This window comes from Prionailurus bengalensis, chromosome A3 (genome assembly GCF_016509475.1).
Source record: "Prionailurus bengalensis isolate Pbe53 chromosome A3, Fcat_Pben_1.1_paternal_pri, whole genome shotgun sequence".
NCBI classification, from domain to species: Eukaryota; Metazoa; Chordata; class Mammalia; order Carnivora; family Felidae; genus Prionailurus; species Prionailurus bengalensis.
The window spans coordinates 28,859,843-28,887,168 of record NC_057354.1 but is presented as its reverse complement, the minus strand read 5'-3'; the positions used below and the strand labels follow the sequence as shown (position 1 = coordinate 28,887,168).

At 55.6% G+C, this 27,326-nt stretch overlaps 1 protein-coding gene across 3 annotated transcripts in view; it reads right to left on the bottom strand.

Annotated features, from left to right (window-relative positions):
* Positions 1–2,561: 2,561 nt before the first annotated feature.
* Positions 2,562–27,326, bottom strand: part of SIRPA (signal regulatory protein alpha) — a 42,935-nt gene continuing 18,170 nt past the window's right edge. For 2 of the 3 annotated variants that reach the window (XM_043602723.1, XM_043602722.1), the window contains exons 3-9: positions 24,836–25,192; positions 20,219–20,539; positions 19,309–19,647; positions 17,154–17,261; positions 14,444–14,468; positions 7,454–7,493; positions 2,562–5,172 (exon numbers count right to left, since the gene is read on the bottom strand). In XM_043602723.1, the coding sequence (XP_043458658.1) occupies positions 4,918–5,172; positions 7,454–7,493; positions 14,444–14,468; positions 17,154–17,261; positions 19,309–19,647; positions 20,219–20,539; positions 24,836–25,192 (1,445 nt within the window). In that variant the 3' untranslated portion in view covers positions 2,562–4,917. The remainder of the gene's footprint in view (positions 5,173–7,453; positions 7,494–14,443; positions 14,469–17,153; positions 17,262–19,308; positions 19,648–20,218; positions 20,540–24,835; positions 25,193–27,326) is intronic. The other variant, XM_043602724.1, reaches the window with a different exon arrangement.

Sequence of the window (27,326 nt, the reverse complement as noted above, 5' to 3'; positions counted from 1 at the left end):
CGCCCCAGTGTTTTCTATTACAAAGTCTCGCATTCGGAAAACAAGCCCAGACCCCAGTAAACACAGTGCCGTGGTTAAGGGAGGGCAGGAGAGACCCCACTGGTGGCAGGCTGAGACCCAGGGAAGCCCAAGCAAGGCTGCTGACCAGGCAGGCGACGGGGGCCCCCCTGATACTCTGATGTTTTGGTAGCAGAGACCACGTGGTGTCTCCTGGCTCCCAGCAGAGCCCAGTGCCTGCCAACACGTCTGTGCCCCCTGCTGTGTCTCCAGCAACCCCCCCCCCCCCCCGCCCCCCACCCCCTGGCCCTGTCGCGCCCGCCCGGTGCCCACGCACACCCACAGTGACGCCACTTCCTGGACGGCGGGTGGCCCCTGGACAAGATGTGCCATCTCTCTGTGCTTCAATGTCTTTCTTAAACAGAGGATCATCATAGCCCCTACCTTGTAGGTTTGTTAAGAGGACGGAGTGAATCGATTTTAAATAAGTTAATATTTATACAGAGTTGAGGAGGCCGACACGAAAAAAAGCGCTTATGTAAAAATTAAATAAACAAACCTCGGTCCAATTTTGGCTGGTGGGAATATGCTAGAACACGCGGGGTTTTTCACAGTGGGGCGTTAGAATCTCGTGGAGAAGGCAGAGATTTTGCTGATTATCACGTAAAGGGGGGGGAAGGGGGCCGCAAATGCCCTCTGGGTCCTCGCGTGGTGGGGGGTTGGGTTGGAGGGGGCTGGAGGAGGTCGATGGAGTCCTGTGGTTCTCCTTTGCACAACGCGGAACCAGAGGAGGTACCCGATAAATGCCAACTGCTTGACTGATTTCCTGGCGGGCAGGAAGAGGGTCACTTGGCTCCTATCAACTTTCATTCCGCCTGCCAGCCTGCAGCCCTGGAGATTTGGGCCTTGGAGAAGCAAGGCCCAGGTGCTGCATAAAATCCATCCTGCAAGTCTCTTTGCCTGGACACGCAGTCCGTCACACCACCCCCCACCCCCCAGCCCTTCCCAGAAAACGGGAGGCATTTCCCCACCCACTCGGCCTGGACGCATGCCTTGAACACCTCATCCCCGCAAGCGGCACACGTATTTTCCAGGTTGGGCCCTGAGGGAGGCTGAGAGCTGAGTTTTCTGCCACAGCCAAGGTCCTGGCCTGCGAGGCAGGTGACTTGTCTACACCCTACGGGAGGCTCTTTGCCTGAAGTGTCTTAGGTCCCTGAACACGTGCCTCAGGCCAAGGGCTCGGGGATAATCCCACGTGGGCCTGTGGATCTAAGCGCCAAGTCCCAACTCGACTACAGGTTCATTCGCGTGGGATCTCCAGGTCCCCCGCACTTCCCTAGCCTCAACCTTCCTTCCCTGCAGAATGGGCACAACCCCCTGCTGACGGCTGTAATTGAACGAAGCAGTGCCATGTGATGCGGGAGAGCCAGACTCTCCGGGTTCAAGGCCGGGCTCTGCCATGGGACGCTGGGGGAAATGAATTCACCGCTCGGTGACTCAGTTTGCGCATCTCTAAAATAGGGATGATGGGAGTTCCAACCTCCTATGGGGGTCGCGGGGCGGCGGGGGGGGGGGGGACCAAATGAGGCCAACGACTGTGCAGCACTTGGCACGAGACTTCCCATAGTTCACGGTCAGTGCCAGTACATGATTGTACCAGTTGAGGACGCAGGGGTTAGAGGCTGGGCACTGAGGTCAGAGGGCCGGAGTCTGCGTCCCAGTGACATCACCCGTTAGCTGTGTGACCCTGGGTAAATTAAACCACTTCCTTACCTGTTACGTGAGGTCAGTAATAATACCTAGCTCCGGCTGTGAGGTTTGAAGGGGCCGATCAAGGCAGAGTGCTGACACACGGTAAGCACTACTTGTCAATATCATATAGCCATCGTTATATAACTGTCGTTAATATTATTAATATTCTAATGGAGAGGCAAGGAAGCCAACACTTGGTGAACACCTATTACAGGGTAGTACTTGACGTGAATCCTCTGGAGAGGATATTCAAGGCCCAGCACTGGGTTTCTGCCTTCGGTCGAGGGGGGACGTAAGGTTCCCAGAGGGGGCGGGTGACCCACTTGTCCAAGACCCCAGAGGTGGGGAGGGGCACTCGGTCCCAGCTGTGCGACGTCCAGGGCAGGAAGGAAAGACCGACGCTTAAGCGAAGGCCTTTCACGTGGCAAGCGGGGGGCTCGGCGCCCCCCGGCCCCCCTTTGATCCGCACGGGAACCCTGGCTGCGGGTAGTACTGTCCCCCTTGGGCCGGTGACAGGCCTGAGTCTCTGGGAGGTGAGCTGTTTCAACTCTGCAAAGTCGCAGAGCCGGGATGCGACCGCGGAGGTCTGTCGGAATTCTGTTTACGCAGGTGTTTGGGGCACAACCTTCCGCCGACTCCCTCTGAGCCAGGGGAAGCAAAGTCTTTGTGTCTAGAAAACCCCAGAGAGAGGTCCAAACCCTGCAGTCCCCAAGCCCTAGGGGCCGCACGAGATCCTCTCCCAGACGAGGACGGGTGGTGGGGAGGGGGAGGGGCACACTCCCAAAGACAAAGACACTCCACACCCAAACTGGTCGTTGTTACCCAGAAATCTTTATTACAAAAATATTTTGCAAGCCAAAAAGTTTAAGTTGCAACTATATACAAAATGGGGCCTGTTTCCTTCCTAGCAGTCTTAAAATAAACTCCCGAAACCACGCTCCTTCCGTAGTGTTGTTTCGACCTCTTCCTTTTCCTGGGGTTCGATACACAAGGTATGGGAATCTCCAGGCTGCCAGGCCGGAGCTAAAGCTGCACAACTTCCTTGGCCTCATTCCCTTCCTCCCCTTCCAAAATTCAAAATAAAATAAAATAAAATGGCACCAAGAAAACACTCTCTTAAAATTCTGTGTGCCTACGTGGGTGCGCGTGCACGTACATGGGACACACTCAAGCACATGTGCCTTCTCTGGGCAGGAGAGAGGGAGGCTAAGGTTGACAAGCCAACCTTTTGGAACTTGGAAATGGCCCGAGCCAGGTGGCTGGGTCACTGTGCTCCCAGATGCCACAGAGAAACCCTGGCTCATCGGCCAAAACTGTCCACATGGCCCCGTTGGCTCACCCGATTCCTGGATGCCGTCGTGTGAAATGCCAAATCTCTGTCCCCAAAGAACTGGGTCTGAGCTGAGCTCCCAGGGTTCCATGCGTAGGACCTGCTGATGGGCAGCATGGCTCAGCTTCTTGTTCTGATGGCCTGGAATCCCTGGGGCATCCGATGGATGGCCGGACCCAGGGAGCGACGAAGATTAACCTTTCCGCTCTAAGACTTGGTTGGTTACGCGTGAAGACCGAATCGACAGGGCTCGCAACGTCTGCTGGCCCTGGGCCCAGCCAGGCCCCCGACTGGAAGGGTGGGGGTCAGAGGCAACAGGTCACAGCATCTGCCCAACCTCCTGAGACAGAGGGACAGAAGGAGGGTCAGTCCTGGCTTCACAGCTGCCCAGTCCTCCTGGCTGTTTGGGATTTATTCCAGTTTGATCCCCAAAGGGTTTGAGTAGAAGATTCCTCCTGCAGGCACCAGCTCAGAGAGCTGGAATGGGGTCGTCGTTAAGGGGTGGGGAAAACAGACAGGCATAGCTTCCCTCCCCTGCGTGGCCTTCCAGCACTGGTAAGATGCCAGGGAGCAGGGGGCATCTTTTCTCTCCCCTCTTTCTGGATGAGAAAACGGAGGCCTCGGGTCTCGACAAGCTTGCACTGTGAAGGACGCAGCCAGGAGGAGGAGCACTGAGCGGGTCTGGACTTAGCACGATGGGGGCACAGAAGACCGCAGTACCAGCCACGTGGCTCGGCTGAGAACGTGACCTATTTTGCCCTGGAGGGAAGGCTAAGCGTCTCCACGGGGCAGCCGCACTGCAACCTTCCTCCCCATCCTTGGGGTTTGGGACGTGGGGGAACCCAGTTTCCGCCGTAAGAGGGTCCCCCCCCGGGACGACCAACTGGTAAACCTTAGACCGCACAAGACCCGACCAGGTACTTCGACACATGACAAAGAGCCAAGAGAACGTTGCTGTCGTTTTAAGAAAAAAACCAAAACAAAACGAAACACCACAGATCAAATTTTCTAACACCTCAGGTTCAAGATTGCACATTTCACATTTCTCGATAATTTACAGGCGTCCGCAGCGAGATGTTGCTGAGTTAGTGCTAGCTGGAGGAAGCAAGCTCGGGTCTAGAAAGGAGAGGAGGGGCCGTGTGGAGCGTCACGGTTGGGACGGCGGGTCCTCAAGGAGTCTCGGAGGGCCACCAGGAGGAGGGGCGTTTTGTTACTCAGTCCTTGGTGGTGGCGGCTGTGTGGGGGTTCCTCGGAGGCTCCTCCCCTCCCCCGGGGCTTGCGCCTCATCAATCCCGGGATGGGGAGGCTAGGACTCTCGGCAGCAGTCTCACCGAGTCTTGGGATGAGGGTCCCGGAGGGTTTTTTTCCAGCTTCTCCACGGACGGGGCAGTTCGATCGAAAGGGACAATCTTTCCAAGCCCCAGGTGGGTGGTGGTAAAAGGAGGTGGGGTTGTCTCCCTCCTCACCCTGGAAGATCAGGCTGCAGAGCACGAAGGGGGCAATCAGGGTCTCCAAGACCGTGACCGAGACCCGCATGTTGATGGAGACAGGCATGAGGGTTCTTGGACCCTGGTGGTTCTGGCCAGTTCCCAGGCGGGTCCCCCGGCTAGTCTGGCAACATCGGCCTCCACGTGTGGTGATGTGGGGGGACTGTGGCTGCCCTGGAAATGTCGAAGAGCCACGTGGGTTGGGGAGACAAGAGCCAGCCTCATCCTGGAGTTCCAGGGCCTGCACCATCCCGGCCCTCTGGGAACTGGGCTGGCTGTCCCCATCACGGCTGTCCCACACGGGACAGGAAGGCTCGTGGGGACAGACCCTAGAGACGACCACGGTCCCATTCACTTCCTCTGGACCTGGACGCTGGCATACTCCGAGTAGGATGGCTCGGGCTTGGGGGCTGGCTGCTTGGGGGCCCGGTTGAGGTGGACCATGTCTAGGTCGGCGTAGGTGAGGGTGTCCTCGGGCGCGGGCGGCGGGCCGGTCTGAATGCTGGCGTACTCTGTGTGGTTGTTGGGCTCGGCGGCCCGCGGGGCGGCCTTCTTCCCCTTGGGCAGGTTCAAGTCTGCGTATGTGATGTCATTGTTGTCCTGGATCTAAATGTAGTGGAGAGAAGTTCATTCTGGAGCCCCCAGCCACTCCTCCGCCCATCGGTACCGAGGCTGGACGCTTCTGTCTCCCCTTGGGCCCCGCTGGCTCAGCCCTAATTCACGCCCCCCTCTTCTTCAGCCCAGGTTCCCCGCCTCCGGCCTTACCCTTCCGATCCTCACCTGGCCCAAAGGAGCCTCCTACCCGCCAGTGGGGTCACCTCACGGCGCCGCCTCACTGTCCCTCCGCCCGACGTTCCGTTCTGTCCTTTCAGGGTGTCCGTTCCCCTTCTCCTCGTAACGAAACCCCTTCCACCTTGTGCCTTTTAGCACGTGCATCACTTCAACCTAAGACCACCCTCCCCTCAGCTGGCTCTAGGGTTCCTCTCTGTGCTTCCTCAAGCCGTGTCTCTCCCCGACAGCACCCACCACCCAGGACCGACTCTGTCTGGGGGTCTGAGTAGGTGCCGACCCCCAGTGGGTGGAGATACTCATCCGTTTACTGGTTTATTCAACACGCCTTCACTAGGTTATCTGGTATGATGCAGAACCCAAGGCTGGCATTGAAGAAGCCCCATCGGTGTGGAATGAACGAACGAACGAAAGAATGGATGGCAATTTCAGCCTCACTCAGGGTGCAGCTGGGGTCCGGGAGACTGGGACCAGGGGCATGTGAGAACAAGAGCCCAGGTAGCAGGTGAAGTAAGGAGCCTGGGGTTTCAATCCTTCTCCTGCTCCGTCTAGCTGAGCGCCTTGGGGCAATCCACTTAAGCCTCTCTGGGCCTCGGTTTCCCCATCTGTAAGGCGGGGCTGGGATAGTGTCTGTTTCCAGGGTCCCTGTGAGGCTCAGACATGATCGCCCAGGTAAAGCGCACAGAACAGAGCCTGGCACACATCGAGGGAACCCGTGTGTCCGATAAATGCTAGCAATCATCAACCGCCTGGCAAATCTGAACATCTCCCGTGTGCTAATCTTATCGCTCGCCACGGCTGCCTTCAAATTACTCATCAGGAATTGCAAACTTTGCTTCTTCCGTGCCCAGCACCTCTGCTGTAGCAGGGGGCGGGGGGAACACCACCACGGCTCCTCGCTGGTGCTCAGTAAGCACCACAGAGCGCAGCTCCCCCAGGCTTACCGGCTCGGCGCCATCGCGGGGATCGTCTTATCGAGGCCCTATCTCAGCCCGTCGCTAGGAGCCCCCTCCCCCGCTTTGCAAGTGAAGAAACTGAAGCCCAGAGAGGTTAAACAATTTGGTTCAAGTCACACAGCTGCAAAGGATCCAGAGTCTGTTGGACCCGACAGCTGTGGTCTCACCGCACGGCCCCCTCTATCCCGAGCCTTGCACACTCACTCGCTTCTCTCTGGGAAACCCACAGCAACAGCATTAAAGTTCCTCCCTGGCAGGGGCCGGCACCTAGCACTGGGGATTCGAGACACAAGGCTGTAAGAAGCTCCGTGAGGGCCGGGCTGTGGCTGCCTTGGTCACTGCCCAGGGCCTGGCACATAGTAGGTGCTCAGGAAGTCGTGGCCGGCTGCGAATTCTGTGCAGGTTTTAGTGACCACCTCTCACCATCATCCTTTCCCCTGAAAGTTCCAGAGAGAAGTCCAGAGGTAACAATGACTGGGGAGAAGGCCGAGCTTTGTAATTACCCCTCGGGCTTGTGCCTGGGCCGCCGGGGGCGGGGGCTGTCCCGGGTGGGGAGAGCAGGCCACAGTTGGGGCTTTACAAAGACCGTGCCTCTCAGCAGCCCGACTCTGTGCAACAGATTGCATCTGAAACGATGACAACACCCGGGAAATGTCAAGGACAGCTGGTGCTCTCTCCTCGCGGGTTCAGGGCAGGGCCTGTCTCATCACAAGAGGCAGAGGAACCCTCGGCCTCCAAGGTCTGACAGCGTCAGCCCGTGAGAAGCAGGGTGAGGTCTCTCGGAATCAGGCCAACCACGCTGCCCGTGAAATCGCCCCGGCAGTGCTGCGGAGAAAGTGCCAGAAAGGGAGCATGCCCTTGCATGAGGCGATCGGTGAACAAACTGTGAGCGGTGCCCCCTGGAGTTGTGTGTTGGGTGCCCTGGGTCAAGGAGGTGGTGACCTTCTCCTGGCTGGGGCAGAGGACAAGGGGGAAAAGAGGACTGTGAGCATCCCCCCACTCTCTCCACCCCTGCCTCTACCCCACCCCTTCCCCCACTCTGGGGACGAGTCTTAATTTAGAACAGAATCTGCAACTCTGGTTGATGCAAGGAGATTGCACCAGTGAGAGTACCAGGAAGGGCATCTCACCAAGGACTGTACCTGGGTTATTTCTCTGGTATTCTTCTCGGGCTCATGCAACCTAAAAAGGAAAGAGACACACAGATAAAAATATCCTCACTATCTCCAGTGCTCATGCAAATTGGTAAGAATAACATTTCGGTTCCATTTCCTATATGGGCGGAGCAAGTCACAACAGAAACACAACGGCTTTATCAAATGTTTGGACAAAGGGGTCAATCTCACGAAAGAGGAACTTTCAGCAAGGCGCTCCCCCCCCCCCCTTTTTCTTTGAAACCCACTCTTCCCCAGCAAGGATCTTCAAAAGTTGAAATACCGGGTGCTGGGGAAGGTATGGTGAAACAGACACGTTCACGCATTGCTGACGGGAAGGTTAAACCCACACCCTTTTGGGAAGGCAGCTTGGCAAAATCGAGAGCTTGACTCATAAGTGCACATTTTTTTGGGAGAACTCAAAATATAGAAAAAGCTTTCTGCACAGAGGCATTTGTCACAGAGCGGGATAGGGAGGAAGGTTTCCATGTTACAGCTCTGCCAGTTGGAACTGGTTAAGGAAATCAGGATAGACTCATAGATAAAAACTTAAAAGGTTTATGAGGAAGGGCTTTTTTTTTTTTATTACAAATGATTACATTAAAATGATAAGCAAAAAGGCAACATTCTCTGGAATGATCCCAAGCCTATAAAATCGTGTGGATCGCCCGGGAAGGAAACGTAGTAAAATCCTAACCGCAGTGGTCTTTGGGAGGGATTTTTTTTTTTTTTCTTCCATTTCGTTCCCGTATTTTCCACACGTTCTCTATTCTACACATCTAGGTCTCAGCATTAAAAAAGAGAGAGAGAGAGAGAGAGAGAGGCGGAACGGTGTCCTGGTTAATCAAAGAAGCTGTTCATGCACTTGATTCTGTAATTGGAGGCCATCACTTGGCTCACTGCAGGGTCAGGGTCAAGGTGGTGAGCAACCCGGAGCCACTGTTTCTGTAGGAGTTGTGTAAATTCTCAGGCCGGCAACTCCAGGGATGTTAGCCTGGATAATGTCAGAAATGAGCAATGGGGCTTGGCAGCAGGGTTATTAATGGATTTGGCATGAGCTCTTGGCTCAGAAAGCAGTTCTGGGGCATGACAAGCCCCACGTGGCCACAGAAACAACCCTCTGGGAGCAGGGACGCTGGCTGTGGAGGAAGATCACGAAGGTCTATCCACACCCCTATTGCTTCCAACCCTTCCAGGAACCCCCGCTGCCTCTGGTTCAAGTAAGACTCATCACCCTGCGCATCAGCCCCGCACGGTCTGGCCTCTGCTGACCTCCCCAGGCCCCTTCACGCTCCTGACCTCAGTGACCCACTTACCCACCCACCAAGTCTCTCCTGAGGGTTATTCGATGAGACGCATTTTGCGTCCACAACGGCCTGGAAAGCTGCCCTCCGCCGCTCTGTCTCTTGGTGAACTTTTATGCACTCTTCAAGACTCAACTGTGGTGTCGCCTCCTTGGGAAAGCTTCTGTGACAGTGGTGGACTGTCTAGACTGCCCCTCCGTGACAGCCACAAGCCCCCTTGCCTATTTTCCAACGCGTCTGTCTGCCACCTGCCTGCCACGCTTCCTCAGCACGTGGGTACAAGTGCTCTAAAGTGACCTGGCATGAAGATAGACTGCCCCAGGGCCTTTGCACATGCAGCCCTCCTTGCCTCTTCATTCGCTTCACTGCTTCTCTTCCCTCAGATGTGGTTTCAAATAGTCCTTTCTCAGGGAAACCTCCACTGAACCCCAAACTCCAGTCTCAGAACACTGGGTTCCTCTCTTTCAGAGCGGACTGGAAGTAATCATCCATTTGGTTGTGTCCGGCTGTCCTGTGTCTGAGAATGGCACTGCTGTTACCCATCCCTGTGCGCAGGCTACAGAAGTGGGAATCAACCCTGATTCTCCTCTGTTCTCCTTTACAACCCATGTTAACCCATCCCAGCGCTTGCTGACTCTGCTTCCAAAATCCCAGCCACTCAGCCTCCCCCACCGTCCTAGCTCCCTCGTTTCCTCAGGAGCCTCTCTGGTGTCCCTGCTTCTGTTTCCGCCCCTTGGCCTGCCATTCTCCACATTGGAAAAGGCATAAGTGAGGTCACGTCATATTCCGCTCCAAACCCTCAACCCACTGTCTGCACACAGGGAGATCCATGTCTGTATCCAGGATGGTGCGGCCGCACGATCGCTGCCCCCACCCCCCCCACCCCCCCCCACCCCCCCCCACCCCCCCCGGGATGTTCTAGCCTCCCATCTCTTCCCGTCGCCCATTCCAGGCCAGCTGCTCTGACCTCCTCCGTGTTCCATGAACATTTCCAACTGCTCCTGCCTCGGGGTCTTGGCACTGGCCGTTCCCTCTGCCTGGTCCACTCTTGCCCCAGATATTCCCGCAGCGGGAGCCTCCTCGTCCTTCAGCTACCTTCTGAATGTCACCTCCTTAGCCAAGCTTGCCCTGACCGCCCACGGCACCCCACCCCCTGCTCTGCTCCGTGCCCAGCTGTATTTTATTTAGTCAGCGCCCGCATCACATCGTGCATTAACCTCCCCACCACCTCGCTTGGTGACCTGCCCCCTGATGGACCGTGGGCTCCGCGCTGGAGCCCCGACACCCGGTGACGGGCTCATACACTGGCAGCGCCCCCAAAGTATTTGTTGAGTGAGTGAATGAATGAATGAATGAATGAACGCGGAATCAAAAGGGCCACGAGACCGGGGCGAGTGTCTGTTTCGCTCTCCTTCACAATCCCCCAGCTTAAGGCCTGGCACGGAGCTGGGCTCAATTCAGATGAATAAATGAAAGAATCAGAGAAGCCCTAAATATTCCAAGAATAAACGCACTGAATGTCTGACAAGTGAACAAATGGCGGCCCGAACGAACCCCAGTGCCCAATTAAGGGAGCGGAGACATAGTTTGCTCTCGTCTGAGCTGGGGGAGATTACAGACAATGTTCTACCTGCACGCTCCCAACCCAGGGAGTGAGAGCTACCCAGGCCCTCACCAGCCCTGCAACCTGAAGGGCCCTTTGAGCTCAAAGCGGCGGCCTCTCCCCGCCCCTCCCTCGGCACCCTCCCCAAGGTGCTCGGTTGTTACCCACGCCAGCGTCCTCTGGAAAGCGTCTGATCCCAGCCAGCCGACTGAAGCCAGCGCTGCATGGAAACTACCATTACCTCTCACCAGCTATCGCTTTGGTTTCGAGAGATGAAAGGGACAGAGCAATCTGACGGCTCCCTTGGTAGGTTCACGTTGGAAAAATAGAAAACAGGCAGAAAACGGTTGGCTTCTCTGGGGAAGGAGAGCATCAGAGCACCAGCGTTCAGCGTCAGAGGTATCTGGGCCGGCCTCAGAGTTCTGGCACCTGCTAGCTGTGGGACCTCGGGAATGTCCCACGACTTCTCTGAGCCTCGGCTTCTTCCAGCACACACACACACGGCCAAGAAGAAGCTTTTAGAACAAGGGTTCTCAAAGCCTGGGTTGGAGGCAACAACATCAGCACCACTTGGGAACTCATTAGGAATGGAAATTCTGCATCAGAAAGTCAGGGGCGGGGGCGCCCAGTAATCTGTGTTTGCACAAGCCGTCTAGAAAATTCTGCCACACACTTGAGGTGGAGAAGCTCTGTTCAATTAAAACGGGATGATTGCAAATCAGAGGGGTTTTGCTATAATTAAAATCACCAACGGGCTACTACAGGAAAAGGCACAGATTGGTTCCCGGAACGCAGTCAGTGCTTGATAAATGTTAGCGGCCGAGGCTATTATTATTATTATTATTGACACCGCCCCTTTCTTTCAGGAACTTACTGTCTAAAAAAAGAAAAGAAAAAAGAGCGATCCGTATCTGAGGCCGCGAAGCGCTTGGAGAAGGAGAGTTTTAGGGATCCGGGGGAGGAAGAGATGGGGATTGGGACCACGGTCTGGGGTGGCATTCGTCCAGTCCTCGTTCATTTGTTCATTCAACACACCTTAACTGAGCACCTACTCCATTCCAGGCATGGTGTGAAGTTCAGCAGTCACGGGGTGGGTTATAACACGGGGCACGTGCATTGACAGTTTGAATATACCACCAAGGTGTCAGTCCAGGGGCCCCAGGAGAGCTCGCAGGACGGGCCTCCGTCCTGGGCGGGTGGTAATGCCCTCTCCGAACCGGGAGAAAGGGCGGGAGGTAAGCAGATGAAAGGGTGACTTCCCATGTGGCACATCTCCAGGGGGCGCTGTTCACGGAACCCACTGTGACTGCTGCCTCCTGGCACGGTAGAGACCTTGGGTGGTGCCTGAGCGCATCTCAGGGAGAGAGGCCAGCACGCAAGGGCTGGAAGGACAGTGAGGACACAGCGTGTGGGAGGCTGTGAAGGGAGTGCAGCCAGTCTGAGTCACCAAGCACGAGGGCTGGGGAGTGGCCAGGAATGAAACTGTCCAAGTTAGTAAAGGCCAGACCACGAGGGGCTTGAGGGCCTCAGTAGTGCGGCTGGACTATGTTGAGGGCCGTAGGGAGCCACTGAAGGTTTTTAGGCAAAGGACAGAATTCGAGTCTTGCCCTTGGAAAAGAGTGTACCCGGCATACACACACACACAACGCCCCCATTGCCCCCGACCTTGGTGTTGTCCTTGACTCTACAGTCCATCAGCAAGCCCTCTTGACTCTACCTCCAAAACGTATCCAGGATCTGAGCATTTCTCAGTCATCCCACTGCCACGGTCCAGGCCACCATCATGTGCTTGGACCACTGCAGTAGCCTCCTCCCAGGTCCCTCTGCCTCCTCTACCCTCAGCTCCTACAGCTTGTTCCCCACACGGCGGTCAGGTGGTACTTTTAAAACCAAAGGCAGATCAATCTCCCTCCTATGGCTCCTCATCCCACAGGGAGTAAAACCCTAGACCGTTGGCCTCCACCCCAGAACCTCAGTTCCTGCTCTGCATTCAGAAATCCACAAAGCTCTTGAAAGAAAGAAATAAAGAAAGAAGGAAGGAAGGAAGGAAAGAAAGAAAGAGAGAGAGAGAGAGAGAAAAGGAGGGAGGGAAAGAGAAAGAAAGAAAGAAAGAAAGAAAGAAAGAAAGAAAGAAAGAAAAGAAAGAAAAGAAAGAAAAGAAAGAAAGAATTGCACAACCTATTTGTTAGCAAAACCTGACCTGAACCAACATGAAGCTATTTATGGCTTTTATTTATTGCCCATGCGGGGCATGCCCATGCAATTTATTTATTGTTTCCATGCAGGTACATTCAAGTGGTAGATTATGGGGATATCTGGATCTCTCCACTGGGGGTGAATATCAGGGGCTTTCCTTTAGAAGCTGAAAAGTCTGAATTAGTAATAAACCTGGCTGCACGGTCTTGGGCTGAAACCACAGACCTGAATCTCTCTAGGCTCATCTCTTGCCCTCCCTCGCGTTCCTTCTGCCCCAGCCCACAGGCCTCCTCGGGTCCTCTGGCTTTGGCCACGCCCACTCTCTGGCCCAGCAGACAGCCCTCCTTCACAGCATCCTGGCTCAGGTCCCTGCTCACATCCTCTTTTCAACAGAGGAAGCCTCCTCCCCAGCCTAAACTAGCTCCCCTCATTCATCTCCATCCCCTTGCTGGGCCTGACTCGTTACCACCTGACATAACATCACACATCGCTTCCTTCTCTCACTGGAGTCTGAGGCCCACGAAGGCCTGGATTCTTGTTCACTGCTGTCTCTCCAGCACCCGGAACAGCTGGCACATAGTAGAGACTCAGCAAAAATCACTGCAAACATGAACCAGCAAACTAACGTACCATCTGTGACGTAATATCACACGCTAGCCCCTGACCAGGCCCTGGGCTTCAGTAGGGCAGTACGAGGCTTCTACCCTACGTACCTTGGCATTCCCAGGGTCACCTGTGCCAAGGAAGTCAACACACAGTGAACGAATGAAGGTAAGGGCAGAGTATCCAGCTTGGATCTGGGAGCTGTGTGTGTGCAGCAGCTTTCTGCCACCACCCCGATGAAATGTGATGAAGGTCTTGCTGTCTATGGACAGCAGGCAGGAAACCAGAGCCTCTGTGTGCGGAAATCGCCTCATTTGAGACAATCATGAAAAACAGACCTGGCAGAGCAGCTGACAAAGGAGAGAAATGGGAAGGTTGCCTGGCACAGGAGTGAAGGTCAGTGGGTGTGGACTCTGCTTTTCAGGTTTTGGGCGTTGTCAACCAACCAACCAACTAACCACCAACCAACCAACCACCAACCAACCAATCAACAACCAACCATCCACCAACCAACCAACACCCAACCAACCAACCAATCAACAACCAACCAGCCAACCAACCACCAACCACCCAACTAATCAATAACCAACCAACTAATCAACAACCAACCAACCAACCACCCACCAACCAACCACCCATCAACCAACCAACCACCAACCAACCAACCAACCAACCACCAAACAAACAACCAATCAACAACCAACCGACCAACCAACCAATCAACAACCAATCAACCAACCAGCCACCAACCAACCAACCAACCAACCATCAAACAACCAACCAATCAACAACCAACCAACCACCAAGCAACCAACCAACCACCAAGCAACCAACCAACCAATCAACCACCAACCAACCAACCAACCAATCAACAACCAACCAACCAACCAACAACCAACCAACCAACCAACAACCAACCAACAACCAACCAACCAACCACCAACCAACCAATCAACAACCAACCAACCAACCACCAACCAACCAACCAATCAACAACCAACCAACCACCAACCAACCAACCAACCACCAACCAACCAACCAACCACCAACCAACCAACCAACCAATCAACAGCCAACCAACCAACCAACCACCAACCAACCAACCGATCAACAACCAACCGACCAACCACCAACCAACCAATCACCAACCAACCACCAACCAACCAACCAACCACCAACCAACCAACCACCAACCAACCAACCAACGACCAACCAACCAACCAACAAGCAACCAACCACTACAGAGGCATCCTAGCCCAGCGGCACACTTACCTCGTAGAAGAAGTGGAGCCCTTGGCTGAAAGAGAAAAAAACCAAAAAACAAAAACCAGTTATTTAACCTAGAAACACTGTTCTTACGTAACTCTTTTGGTTGGAGGGGGACAAAGGTTTGCCTCCAGGGAGGTTGTGAGGAATTGTTGAAATCACCTCCTTTGAACCACAGGAATTCCCCCATGCTCACTCCAGTGGGGTGCTCCATCATCTTCTGTCAGGAGGGCCAGTGGGCTGGGCCTTCCCACTTCCCCACTTCTGGGGGTTACCAAGGTCAGATCTCAAAGCAGCCTTCAGCCCAGGAGGGGCCAACTGCCCTGCTCTGTCTGGGCCTCAGTTCCACTCACGATACACCTTACCTGAGACCCTACAGGAGCCCTACAGGCTCTTCACTGCTGGAGAACAGACTCTAGTCGGGGGGGGGGTGGGGAGCCGGTGTGCATCCCATGTCTCGCCCCCCCCCCCCGACCCCAGCTCACTCACTGTGTGACCCTGGTGGGTCACTTCCCCTCTGTGAGCTTGGATTTCAGCTCTCCAGCTCACAGGGTTGGGCTGGACATCCATTTATTTTCATGTCACCACTTTCCAAAAAAGGATCTTAGGAGGGAAGAAAGGGTCCATCTGGTTCAGAGATTTTAAGCCTATGATATGGGGCATCCCACAGAGAAGCTGCTGGGGTTTTGGCCACTATTGGACTCCCATGCCACTGTAAAATTGTAATTAAAAAGCAACCTGCACACCAAACGCGCTCTGCACCACGCTTTGACAGGCTGGAGGCTGCCACAAGGCGAGAATTCTCCCTGCTGGGTGAATGCCTGGTGCCTGGACAGGCGGTGGAGTTTTAGGTGAGCGGGGTACCAGCTGGGAAGGCTGCAGCCCGGCATCCAATGTCCAAATGGACGCCGATGGGTTGCAAAGTGCCGGGACGTGGGTCGTCTCAAGGAGTCCAATGACAGGACACTGACCACTCACTTTACACCAAAGAGACTCGGTGTCTCCCTGGAGCCACACAGCTGGTAAGCAGGAGGGCTGAAATCAGGACATTTCATCGCAAGTGTTGGGAGGATGGGCAGACTCCTCCAGGGACCAATGAGGGGAAAGGTCATCTCACCGGGGAGGAGACGATGTGTAGAGTGATCCCAAACATGGTCCCTGGGGGACCTGCTGACCAGGTTTGAATCCCGGCCCTGCCACTGACTAGCTGTGAGGCCCTGGGCAAGTTTTAGAACATCTCCATGCCTCAGTTTCCTCATCGGTAAAAGTGGGTTAGTAACACCACTACAGAAGTCTGTGGTGAGAACAATGCCTGGCACATGAGGAGAACTGAGGGAGTGCTAGTTGTCACTGTCACCAAGCCTCCGTGTGACAGCTGGGCTCTGCACCCAAAGAGACCCGTCACCCAGGGGCTGGGATTTCACTAACGGCCACCGCGAATGCTATCCAACCCTCATGGGGCAGCGGACTCTGCTTCGCCACCCTTCCCGTGCGAAGGCTCTCCTTGGACGTTAGGGAAAAACCACCGGGTGGATCACCTGGCAGAAGCCCTTCCAGATTCCAGAGAGGTGGGGCCTGATGCCAGCCTCCCAGATGGGGAGCTAAGGCTCGGCCAGGACTCACAGCCAAATGCTTTCAGCCAGTCCAGGAAGGAGGGAAACCTGGGGGCCGGAGGGGAGGGGGTGCAGAGGAGAGGTGTGAACAGCACGCCCATCTGAGCCCAGCCTAGGGGTCTGGGTGCAGAGAGGCAGCTCGGGACAGCACTTTGCACGTCACAGTCCGTGGCATATGGTGGGTCACAAGCAGCATGTTAAAGAGAATTTAGTATAGACTAGGACAGAAAAGCAAATATCAGAGTTCCAATTTTATCTATAGGAGTGTGGTACGTACGTGCTGGGTTGAGGCATGAAGTGTATTTCTATAACTTGAAGTCAAGTTAAGTTGCAGAAACGCTGGCTTAAAATGGTCTCCTCCAAGGGAGGCACTGCTCTACCCATTTTATGGATGAGGAAACCGAGGCTCACGGAAGCCAAACTGATTATTTAGAGCATGTAACAAAGGTCTGGAGCCCTGGTTTGTCTGACTCCAAAGTCAGAGGCCTTGTCACAGCAGTAACTACATGCACTCAAACAAGGGCATGATGTCCTAGATTTGAACTGGTGCCCTCCTGCTGGGGAGCCAGAGGCTGTGTGCCTTGCTGCCGTGAGGACAGCTTTCCAGGAAGGTGGCTCATGTTTCTGGGCTCATGTACAATTCTGACAACATTTACTGAGCACCTGCTGTGTGCCAGGCACTGTCCTCACATTTCACGTGACATCACCCATTTAATCTTTCCAATGGTCTTAGGGAAGGTGCTGGTATGATCCCCACTCCCCTGGACAGGTAAGAGGAAAGCAGGAGTTTGCCGGGGCTACCGGCAAATACTGTTTCCTCGGGAGGCCCTCTTCACACCCTGGCATCTCCCTGCTCTTCACCTTGGTGGTGGTCCCGTGAGGAGGTGAGGCCTGGAGCAGTGATGGCTATCTTGCGCCCATGAGGAGAGGCCGAGGGAGGGACCCCCTCCCCATTCCAGCCTGGTGATGGTGCTGCACCAGCCATGGCACCAGCTACTGCTGGGCTCTTTGTGGAAGAGACTGGACTTCCTCATGGCCTCGCCCTCTGGGAAGGACAGCCTCGGGGCGCAAACTCTTGGGGAGGAAGAGGAAAATCCACGCACCTTTCTTCTGTCGGATTCGGAGGAGGTAGAGGGCTGCGATCACGAGAGTCACCAGCAGGGCACAAACCACGCCCACCACAATGAAGATGGTCTGGCTTTCATTTTTGTCTAGGGACCACACGGAACAGAGGCTTCATGTATGCAACTTAGAAACAGCAAAACTTAATACCCACCACCCCTTTTCACGACGAGGTAGGCATCATGAACCGAGGACATCTGGCCGTACGTGTTGGGAGCCACGGGGGCACGTTCAGGGGTAGGCACACCCTTCCCGGCGGGGGCCACCATGGGCCGTGCTAACACCACGCTGATGTGCCAGGAGGGAAGATGTTTGTTGCTGACTGCTATGGAGGAACCCTGGCTTCAGGACGTGGGCAGAAATCTCACTCCCAAGGAACAGAAACATGTCCCCTTTCATCTGGAACGAGCCACAGGGTGGCCACCACGGCAGTGGTGAAACTCCGAATCACGACTACTCTACAGAGCTCTCAGGAGCAGTCGACTCATCTGTGCCCGGGGCCCCTGTAAGGGAGACTGTGTGGGCGGGGCTGGTGCCAGGGCACAGGTAGGGGATCCTGCACTAGAGCATTGTGGGTAGTCAGGAGCAGGGCTCTGAGCCATGGACACATGGGTGCAAACAGTGCCCCTGGTTGTGTGTCCCTGAGTGAGTCATTCAAACCTCCCTCTACACACTGACTTCCTCTTGTGTTATTGAGGCCAATAGTAACCTCGACCTCATTGGATAGCTCTGAGGATGAACTTACTAAATGAACAATCAACCAACAAACTCACTCTTTCATTTGTTTTGAAAGCATTTCCTGTCTACTCTGTGCCTGGGTGTGTGCGGGTCCTAAAGCTCTGAGGCCGAACAAGACAGCCACGGTCCCTAGCAGCTGAGTCTCAAAGCGGAAGGGTCAAATGCCTCCTCTTGCATACTGCCATAAAGCAAGCAAGGAGGCCCAGAGGGAGGCACTGACTTGTCTGAGGCCACCCAGCACGTTTGCGACAGAGCCAGAGTCGAAATCCACGCGTCCCAGCTCCCAGTATAGTGCTCATCCTATGGAAGCCAGGCATCAGTGACATCAACGGGACACCCTGGAGGGCCCCACGCCTCCTAAAGCTTCCCTGTTCCCTTACAGGATGCAGCGAGGAAAGAAATGGTCTCTACTGTAACCCATTCGAAAGGTCGGCCACGTACAAGGCAGAGCCAGGCGAACGGGCAAGTGATGGAACATTCCATAGTGGCACCAGAACGCCAACTGGGTGCTGCTAATTTGACGACAGAAGAGAGATACCCCGACAACGCGTTGGGAGGGGCTGAGAAAATGAAACCCCGACACCTTTCGCTCCAACACGGGGGTGGCCGTCTTAGAGGGGCATATGCACTTTGGCCTAGAAATGCTTTTTGGGAAATTGTCCCCCAGAAACAGCTGCACACGTCACAGAGCAGGTGCAAGGTCATTCATTACAGCAGTGATTATACTTGAGATAAGCTGTAAAGATTCTGAGGCCCTCCACCCCATTCCTGGGGTGCAGGCTTGCGAAGGCAGCCAGAGAGATCAAGGTGAAGTGCGAAAGAACAGGAGGAGGAGGTGGCTGGCCTGGCCTGGTGAATTAAGCTCTGGCAGGTGAAGGAGCAGGTGGCAGGAAGCTAGGGACAGTCCAGTCTCCCTCCCTCCCAACTCTCTTTAATGTATGTTTATGTCAAAAGATCTACAGAGACACGAACCAAACTCTTACCAGTGGTCACTCTTGGGAGTGTGGGCTATGGGGGAGGGGCACTCACTTTAAAATTTGACTGTATTAGGGGCGCCTGGGTGGCGCAGTCGGTTAAGCGTCCGACTTCAGCCAGGTCACGATCTCGCGGTCCGTGGGTTCGAGCCCCGCGTCAGGCTCTGGGCTGATGGCTCAGAGCCTGGAGCCTGTTTCCGATTCTGTGTCTCCCTCTCTCTCTGCCCCTCCCCCGTTCATGCTCTGTCTCTCTCTGTCCCAAAAATAAATAAACGTTGAAAAAAAAAAATTAAAAAAAAAAATTTGACTGTATATCTATAGACTTCTAGATTATTCTGTTATAGGCATGAATGACTGCTTTTCACATGAAAAAAAAGAAAAGATAGAATTTAACGTGCCAGGTCAGTTGGCATCTTGACCTCACCCTGGGTCGTATGCGTTTCCTGGTCCTTCTGGTGGGCAGAGACCACAAGGGTATGGTTTTTGGTGACCGCGGGCTGCCCGTCATGCTGCACCTGGCAGGTGAAAACCACATCTTCCCTGTGGGCGGATAAATTCACCAGGAGCCAGCTCGTCCAGTTAAAGGTCCCATCCTTGTTCTCTATGAGGTTCGAGGCCGTCGAGGCCGTTTCTGTTCGGGACACGTTTCCGTTCTCCAACCAGGTCAGCTGTAGGCGCTGGGGGTAGAACTTCTTCACTTGGCAAATGACCTTCACCTGGTCCCCTGTCACGGGTTGCTGGGCAACCTCCAAGGTGGGTGGAACTGAAACAGCACAGAGCAGAAGCTCTGACCTCATGGAACAGACACATCACCGGGGAGGGGCTCGAGAACTTAGGTCCCCCCACGCAGCAAGGGAATCACGCGGATCAGTGCTAGGCATACAGCTGGTGCCCAAACACTGAGGGTAGGCTTTGCATGCGAGTGAAATCCCTAAGCACAGTGCCCAGTACACAGTAGGTGCTCAAGGTACCTACTGGTAGCTCCTATTAGGGTAATGATGAGTGAAACCGAGCCCCCAGCATGCATTTGGAATCGAGTAACTAGCAAAATCCATGAAGTCACCGAGCACACAGTGGCTGGATTACAGTAGGTGCTCAATAATTGGAGTGGCTAAGGGAAAGTAAATCGAACTACCTAGCACGGTAGGTGTTCACCCGGAACTGCCGTTAAAACAGGAGGAGGTGACGGTACCCCTGGGTGCCCGGTGGTTGGGAGGGTCTGTCAGGAGGCAGGTTCCAGGGGATGGAAGGCTGGGAGCACGGAGTGGGGGAGGGGCAGGCTGGGAGGCTTGGGGGCCGGAGCTGGGCTTGGGCCGGGGGTGACGGGCATCTACCTCGGAGGGTCTCGGACAAGTTGGCAGTCCCACGAAGAGGAGGGCCCCCCTGCAGGGTCACGTGGGCCACCTCGCAGATGACCTGGGAGCGAACGTCCCCCGGGGCCAGCGGCAGCGTGGTTGTGCTGGAGATGCTGTAGGAAGCGCTGTCTCCCTCTGGGTCCACGGTGGTCTGGGAGGCTGCCAGCTCATTCCCGTTTTTGAACCATTTCAGGGTGACGTTTCTGGGGGAGAAGCCGTGGGACTCGCAGGTGAAGCTCACAGTCTGCTCAGGTGTGGCCCTGGCCGTGGGGCCTGACACCACGGGGGGAGAGGGTTTGGCTACAAGAGGAGCATTTACGAGCAGTAAGCATGACTGTGGTCATCCTCACCAACGACAGGTATGTGACACTGTGCAGAACCCTCACGGATTATTTTCCAGCCCTGCAGGGGTGGAGGGGGCCCCCAGGAGAGCCGGAACCAGGTGGCCAGCCGCCCGTAGGCCTGGACGTGGCCAAGCCCAGCGCCCCCGGTGAGAGGGCCCCGCAGGCCTTTCTCCTACTTGGGTGGGAGTGAGGGGCACGTGAGGCAAATACAGGCAGTTTTGCTTGAATTGAACACTGAAAATGCTTCTCCAGGACCAAACTCGGATCTGTCTTTATCCCAAACTTAACTTACACCTGGAGCTCTCCCTTCAGGTATTTGCGAATTTAGTCTAGTTTTCACTCTTTCCACAAATATTCCATAGGGTCTCATCTCCAATCCCTGAATCTGAGAGGGAGGGAATGAGGGGTTGTTTTTCTGAATCTGCGTTCTTCTCTTGGGTCAGTGTTGGGTTGAAAACCAAGATCACGGAGTGCTGAGAAAGCCAAAGATGGTTAATTTTTCAATCGTGAATCAATTTCAAGGACAGAGACACCGGCCTACGGAGCAGGCAGAAGCCCTCTTGTGTCCTGGGAACACACACATCAGTGACTCGAGAGGGAGGGCATTTCAGAAGGTCCTATAGGGGGGTCTCCAAATTGTTAATTATTACCTAATGCCTTCCGTAACAAACATAGGAAATATTACAAATATTTACATTTGCAAATATTTAACTTGCTCTCTAAAACTCATCAGACATTTTGGGGACACAGAAAGAAGGTGTCACCAAATCAGACATGAAAACACCAGCAGTCCGGATGCCCTACAGGGACAAAGTGATCAGTTACCGGTTGCGGACAGCATTTTGGGCACCTGACGCCAGGCTGATTCCTCCCCTCAGCTCCCTAATCCCTCCAGCAGGCCTTTGAGGGGGGTCCAGTATGATCCCATTTATGGGACAAGGTTCAGGGAGGAACGCAGCTTAGCCGAGGGCACACAGCAAAGGGCGGGGCTCATCTCCCGGCACACACCAATGATTAGTTTTAGCTTCGCTGTTCTTTCTTCTTACACCTCCGTGTCTTGTTTGGGTACCACGCGGATCAAAATACCACGTTGGTAACATGGGAGGATGTATGTAAAACACAGAACCTGGCACACAGTAGGTGCTTAATAAACAACACCTATGATTACTGTCGTGAGATCTGGTCGTGCCTACGTCTGAAACGACTTGTTTGTTAGGCAGTAAGAGAGCAGAACAAAAGCTTAGCAGAAACACAAGAAAAGTCCCAAAGCCAGCTCCCTGCAGCTGCCATGCAAAACCCCAAATGAGAAAAGCAGCAGAAACCAACAAATTATGATTCTCTCCCTCTTCTTTTAATAATCCCCTCAGGAAACAAGTTTGGCGAATTGGCTTTCAAAACACAAACGAGATCACAGGCGTTTTCCCGCAGATTAGCTATTTACGGAGAGCTGGGAGCGTTTTGAAAGGAGGGAGGACAGATTCTGTCCGTGACATTTTGGTGTGTCGAGGCAGAGAGGGCTCTGGGGCTGAGCAGCGAGGCTTTGCGCGGATTCCGGCACCTGTTCAGACACACGTGTGGTTAAAGATGGGAAGGTCCCCTGGCGGGGCAGCTCGGATCTGAGCAGGGTGTCGCCAGCCCCTCTTTGGGCCGGAGGGCAGGAGGCAACTCAGCCCCAGCCATGTTCCTCAGGAGGGTGCCCTGGCCACCCCGATCAGGCTCATTTTCCAAGGAGCTGTCACGCGCACGGGTGATTCTGAAGCACCCACCCACTGAGAAGCTCCTCTCCGGCCCCAGCAGCACAGGGAGCCACCCTTATCAGGGGGAGAAGAAATTCAGCGTTTCCTCTGTGACCTCGGGGAGCGTCCAGCTCAGAGCGCTTCCGTGCTGGCAGTGAGCATCCCCCGGAGTCGTTAAATAATTCACCTGCCCAGATTCCTGTCTGACCAATTAAAGCAGAATTTCTAGGGTGGAGTCAGGGTCTGGGGATCTTTTTCAGCGTTTCCCAGGCGATCCCAATGAGCAGCCCAGGTTCAAAGGCACCCACCACCGTCCCCACACCCCCCTTACACTCGAGGCCTGGGAGGAACAGGGACCCAGCCAAGGTCCTATTATAGCTACATTCATGGGATACTGACCGCGTGCCAGGCCCTGCTGTTAGCACCTTAACCGCATTCGCTCACTCAGTCCCTGCAGTGGGGTTGTGCTGTCACACAGAGATGAGGACACGGGGCCCGATGTGGGGATGACTCATCAGAGATCACAGAGCTGGAAGGCAGGGCTAGGTGGGAACCCAGGCGGCGGGGCTCGGCCACTTCCGGAGCCGCTGCGTGCAGATACCCAAGAATCACCTAACCCCCACATCCGGGGCTCTCTGGACCTCCTCTCCAATCCTGAGACCCCTGACCAGCAGCCCGATTATCACCACAGCACAGATGGGACATGGAGGACCTGAGGGACGCCGAGACTGGCCCAGGATCGGACAGCTCTGGGAGGAGCACCCAGGGCTCACTGAGGGTCTGTCCGCTCACACGGATCACTGTGTCCCCCTCATGTCCTGCCGAGGTTGGTCTAATGATACACTTCCTGCAGGTGAGGAAACGGAGCGCAGCAAAGGGAGCCGGCTCACAACCTTGAGGGGCCACTCCTCTGTGTCAGGCGACGCAGTCAGAGCGCCTCAAATCCTTCAGCTCTCTTAAAGGGAGTCCACGATTAGGACCATTTTGCAGATGAGGAGACTGAGGCAGAGAGAAATGAGGACAGCTCATTTCTGAGGACAGCTAGAGTCTAGAAAATGAACTCTTGCTCACGGGGCTCCGGACAGTCTCTATGAACTGCCTCCCCGTCACCCGCAGTCTGCAGAGCCAGGAATGGGGTGTCTGGGTGGTGTCGCTGGCATGGCGGGGGCCCCCCTGCTCCGCCCAGGCCCCTGCCCCAGGCTGCTCAGCGAAGGAGCCACATCCCACAACAGGGAAAGACTCCTGATGCTCTCACGTGTGTGGGTGCGTGTCCTCCAGGAACAGGCTCAACACTTCATGAGACGTTCGCCTATCTGTCTGATCTGGGGGTGTAATGCTAGCCCCGCCTCCCCCCAAGGACTCTTTCTCGTTCATGCTTACTGCTGACGAACAGAACAAGGCACGATTTTCAAGGAGAGGGCTGTAGCGCTTCGGAACCTTTGGGGGAAATGATAAAAAGGAAAAACGCGGGCTCACTGTTCAAAGGTTCAGGGTAACTTGGTTTTAGGCCACACCTACTATGCGCTAGGCCCTTCCGTGGAAACCGAATCCAAAGCCGGCTCAGGAAGGAGTCTGCCTGGAATGAGATGGGTTCTGGAATGGGCTCCTTCCTCACGGGACACGTGAGCATGAGCAAGCCCCTGTCACCTTGTGACCTCAGGCTCTGAATCCGTACATGGGGGATCGGGCAGGATGGGCCCCTCAGGTGCCAACCTCCCAGGATTTTGGATCCTAGGCCTCCGGTAGGAAACCCCCAGTGATCGTCTTCTGCTTCAAGGAGGCAACTCCTAACGTGGACATTCTGAGATGCCCCAGCTCTGCCTGCAGTCTTCAGAGACCGCCTGAGTGGGTCCCTGAATCCGGCGACAGATTTCTGAACAGACCCACAGCAAATCCCCAACCTCTGGCATCTCCTCCAGCCAGGGTGTCAGAGTAAACAGCGAGCCTGTGCCTCTCAGGACTTTCTTTCGGTGCGGTTTCTGAAAATGAAATAAACAACTGCATTCTCCCCCTCCCTGCCCTGGGTGCACCTGTCCTACCGGAAGGGAGGGGAACGCAAGCTTCATGAGAGAAAAGCCTTCGCCTGTTTTGTTCCCTGCGACTTCCAAAGCACCCGGAACAGAGAATGCACACAGCAGGTGCTTAGTAAGTGCTCAGTAAAGAGAACCCTGGCCACATCGAGCAGAGGTCTCTCCGGAGGCAGGGGTGTGGTTGGGCCTTGTGACTGGGAAAGTCACTCAGACTTTCAGTCCCTCATCGCTGGAGCCACAGGGCTGGTCAGGATTGGAAAAGGGAAGAGCTGGGAGCCTGCAGACCGCGGTTCCAGATTTTCCCACCGTTTACCAGCCGTGGGGCCTTCAGCAAATAGCACAACCTCTCCGGGCCTCAACTTTCCTGATCCGTGGAAGGGGCTCATTCAGGGGCACCCGCCAAAGCTCCTGATCCTTATCTGTTGCTCAGACAGTGGAAATTCTTACTGACTTGCCGTCACAACCAGGGGACGGAGCAATACTCACCGCTCACGGTGACCTGGGTGCCTGGTCCAGACTTAAACTCCACATCGGGGTTCCCTTTCTGGAACTTCACACAGTAGTAGGTTCCCGTGTCTTCTGGGGTGATGTTACTGATGCGGATGGAAAAGTCCATGTTGTTTCTCCTTGTGGCGTCTGAAACATTTGTTACTCGAGGGGAGTGAGGGTCTCCTCTGAAACTGAAGATTAACTCCCGGCCTGGCCCTGTGCCCCTGAACCACTCGACCTTCCCAACGGGGACCAGGGAGGTCAGGGTGCAGTGAAGAGTGGCCGTCTGTCCGGCCGCCACAGACACCGACTTCTCGGGCTGGATCACCTGCAGTTCTGCCTCACCTGCCACACCTGGGGGGAGAACAAAACAGCTATTTACCATCCTTCTGCGATCCTGTCCGTCCACGCAAGTGTTTATCCACAACAGCTTTCACCGACCGAGTGCACACCGTGAGCTCAGCACGCTGCGTGTACCCGGCATGTAGCCCTCGCGACGAGCCTGTGACACGGGACTGTTGCAGACGAGGAAACAGCGGGGAGCAGGCTGGAGGTCCTGAGCCCCTCTCCGGAGAAGTCACGTCTGACCTGGGCTCTGAGCTCACCAGGATGAAGGGGTGCCGTGTTCCTGACAGAGGGCACGGCTGGGCAACGGCCCAGAGGTGGGGGGCAGCACGGTGTGCGTGGGGCTCCACGGGGAGCTTAGATTCTCTTTTGGGCCTGGCCCAGGAAGCAGGCCCCGAGCCAGGAAGCCACACTCGGCAGCTGGGGCTCATCCGGGCTGTGAAGCCGTGAGGCCGGAGGACCTGGGTTTGAATCCTGGCTCAGGCCTTACTGCCTTGTGACTACAGCCATCACCTGGGCCACCGAGGAGATCCAAAAGGGATTGACTGCCCAGCTCCTCGTGGATGGGAGTGGCGGCCTTAGTTCGAGCGGGTGCCTTCACGGCTCTCGAGCCTCAGTTTCCTCATCTGCCTAACAGTTACTATGACCCCATCTCGATGGATCCCCGGCAGCACCACACAATAAGCCTCGGCCAGGGACAGTGTCGACAAGGAGCATCTGGTCTTTGGAGCCACCTGACCTGGTCTGAAATCTGGCTCGCCTTTTACTCACACATGACCCGAGTTTATCCACGGGGTTTGAGTCTCAGCGCCCTAATCTACAAGATGGCTGGGGCACCCCCTAGCCCTCTGCTCTGTTCTGAAAATAGGATGACACAGAGAAGTGACTTAGCACCACACGGGGCACAGGAAGCTACCGTGTGTCATTCCGTGACAGGTAAGTGAGCAAGGGTCTGTTGTGTGAACTTCACTCCCACCCTGGCTGATGTGTCTCCAGGCCAGACCGTACTGGACGCTGGGGGCACACGGGCTGGACGAATGTCAGGCCTCAAGGGTTCCCAGGCTAGGGAGCTGGAAGGCTTCCTCGGGCTCAGTGGGAGCGGGGGAGGCCCGACTCCTAAACTGGAGAGCAGGGGCGCCTGGGTGGCTCCGTCGGTTGAGTCCCTGACTCTCGATTTCGGCTCAGGTCCTGATCTCCCAGTACGTGAGTTTGAGCCCCCCAGCAGGCTCTGTGCTAACAGCGTGCAGCCTGCTTGGGATTCTCTCTCTCTGCCCCTCCCCTGCTCTTACTCTCTCTCTCTCTCTCTTTCAAAATAAATAAATAAATTGAAAAACTGGAGAGCAGTGGGGCAGAAGACACGGTGGGGGTGTGGGGGGTGGGGGGACACAGCCCGGAAGTGACAAGGCAGGGTCAAGTGGCTGAGAGAAGTCGCTGAGATACTCAGGTCACAGCCCGGGCCTGATTTTGAGCCAGGTGGGGGCGGGGGGAGAGAGGACACATAATAAGCCCCTGGAGAAACACAGAGCCGGGGAGACATTGAGGGCAGGGGGATAGACACAGGCCGAGGGAGAGGCAGACAGGGACAGGGACAGCGAAAGAGGGGGACAGAGTGGGGGAAGGGAGAATAAGAAACGCAGACACGGAGTGGCGGCAGCCTGGCGTAGGTGCTGACGGGCCACGTGTCTCCTCCTGGTCACTCGCCGACCTGCGGTATGACCTTGCCCCGCCCTGGCACCTGTCCTGGGCCACGTCTTCGCCTCGTACACCAGACAGGGTGCAGCCGACGCCCTGAGCAGCCCCCTCCGGCTCTGGCTGGGCAGAAGAGAGCCCTGGGGGTCTGCCCACCGCCCGTGGCCTGGTGCCACCCACCGGCAGGGGCAGGGCGCCCAAAGCAGGGAAGGCCCTGGGCTCCAGGCTGCCCTCGCTGCTGGCGAGCCCAGGGCCTCCGCACAGGCCTCTCAGCCCCCTGGGCCGGTCGTCCCAGCCCTGACTCCCCAGGCCAGGGGTCACCCGGTTCTCCCAGCAAGTGCTAGAAATGCAGGCTGGGGGTGGGGTGGGGAGCACAGGCGCGGGTTCCCCTCCTCGCCAGCTCAGCACCGCCCTCCCTGGGCCTCCCTTCCATCATCCATAAGGTGGGGTATGA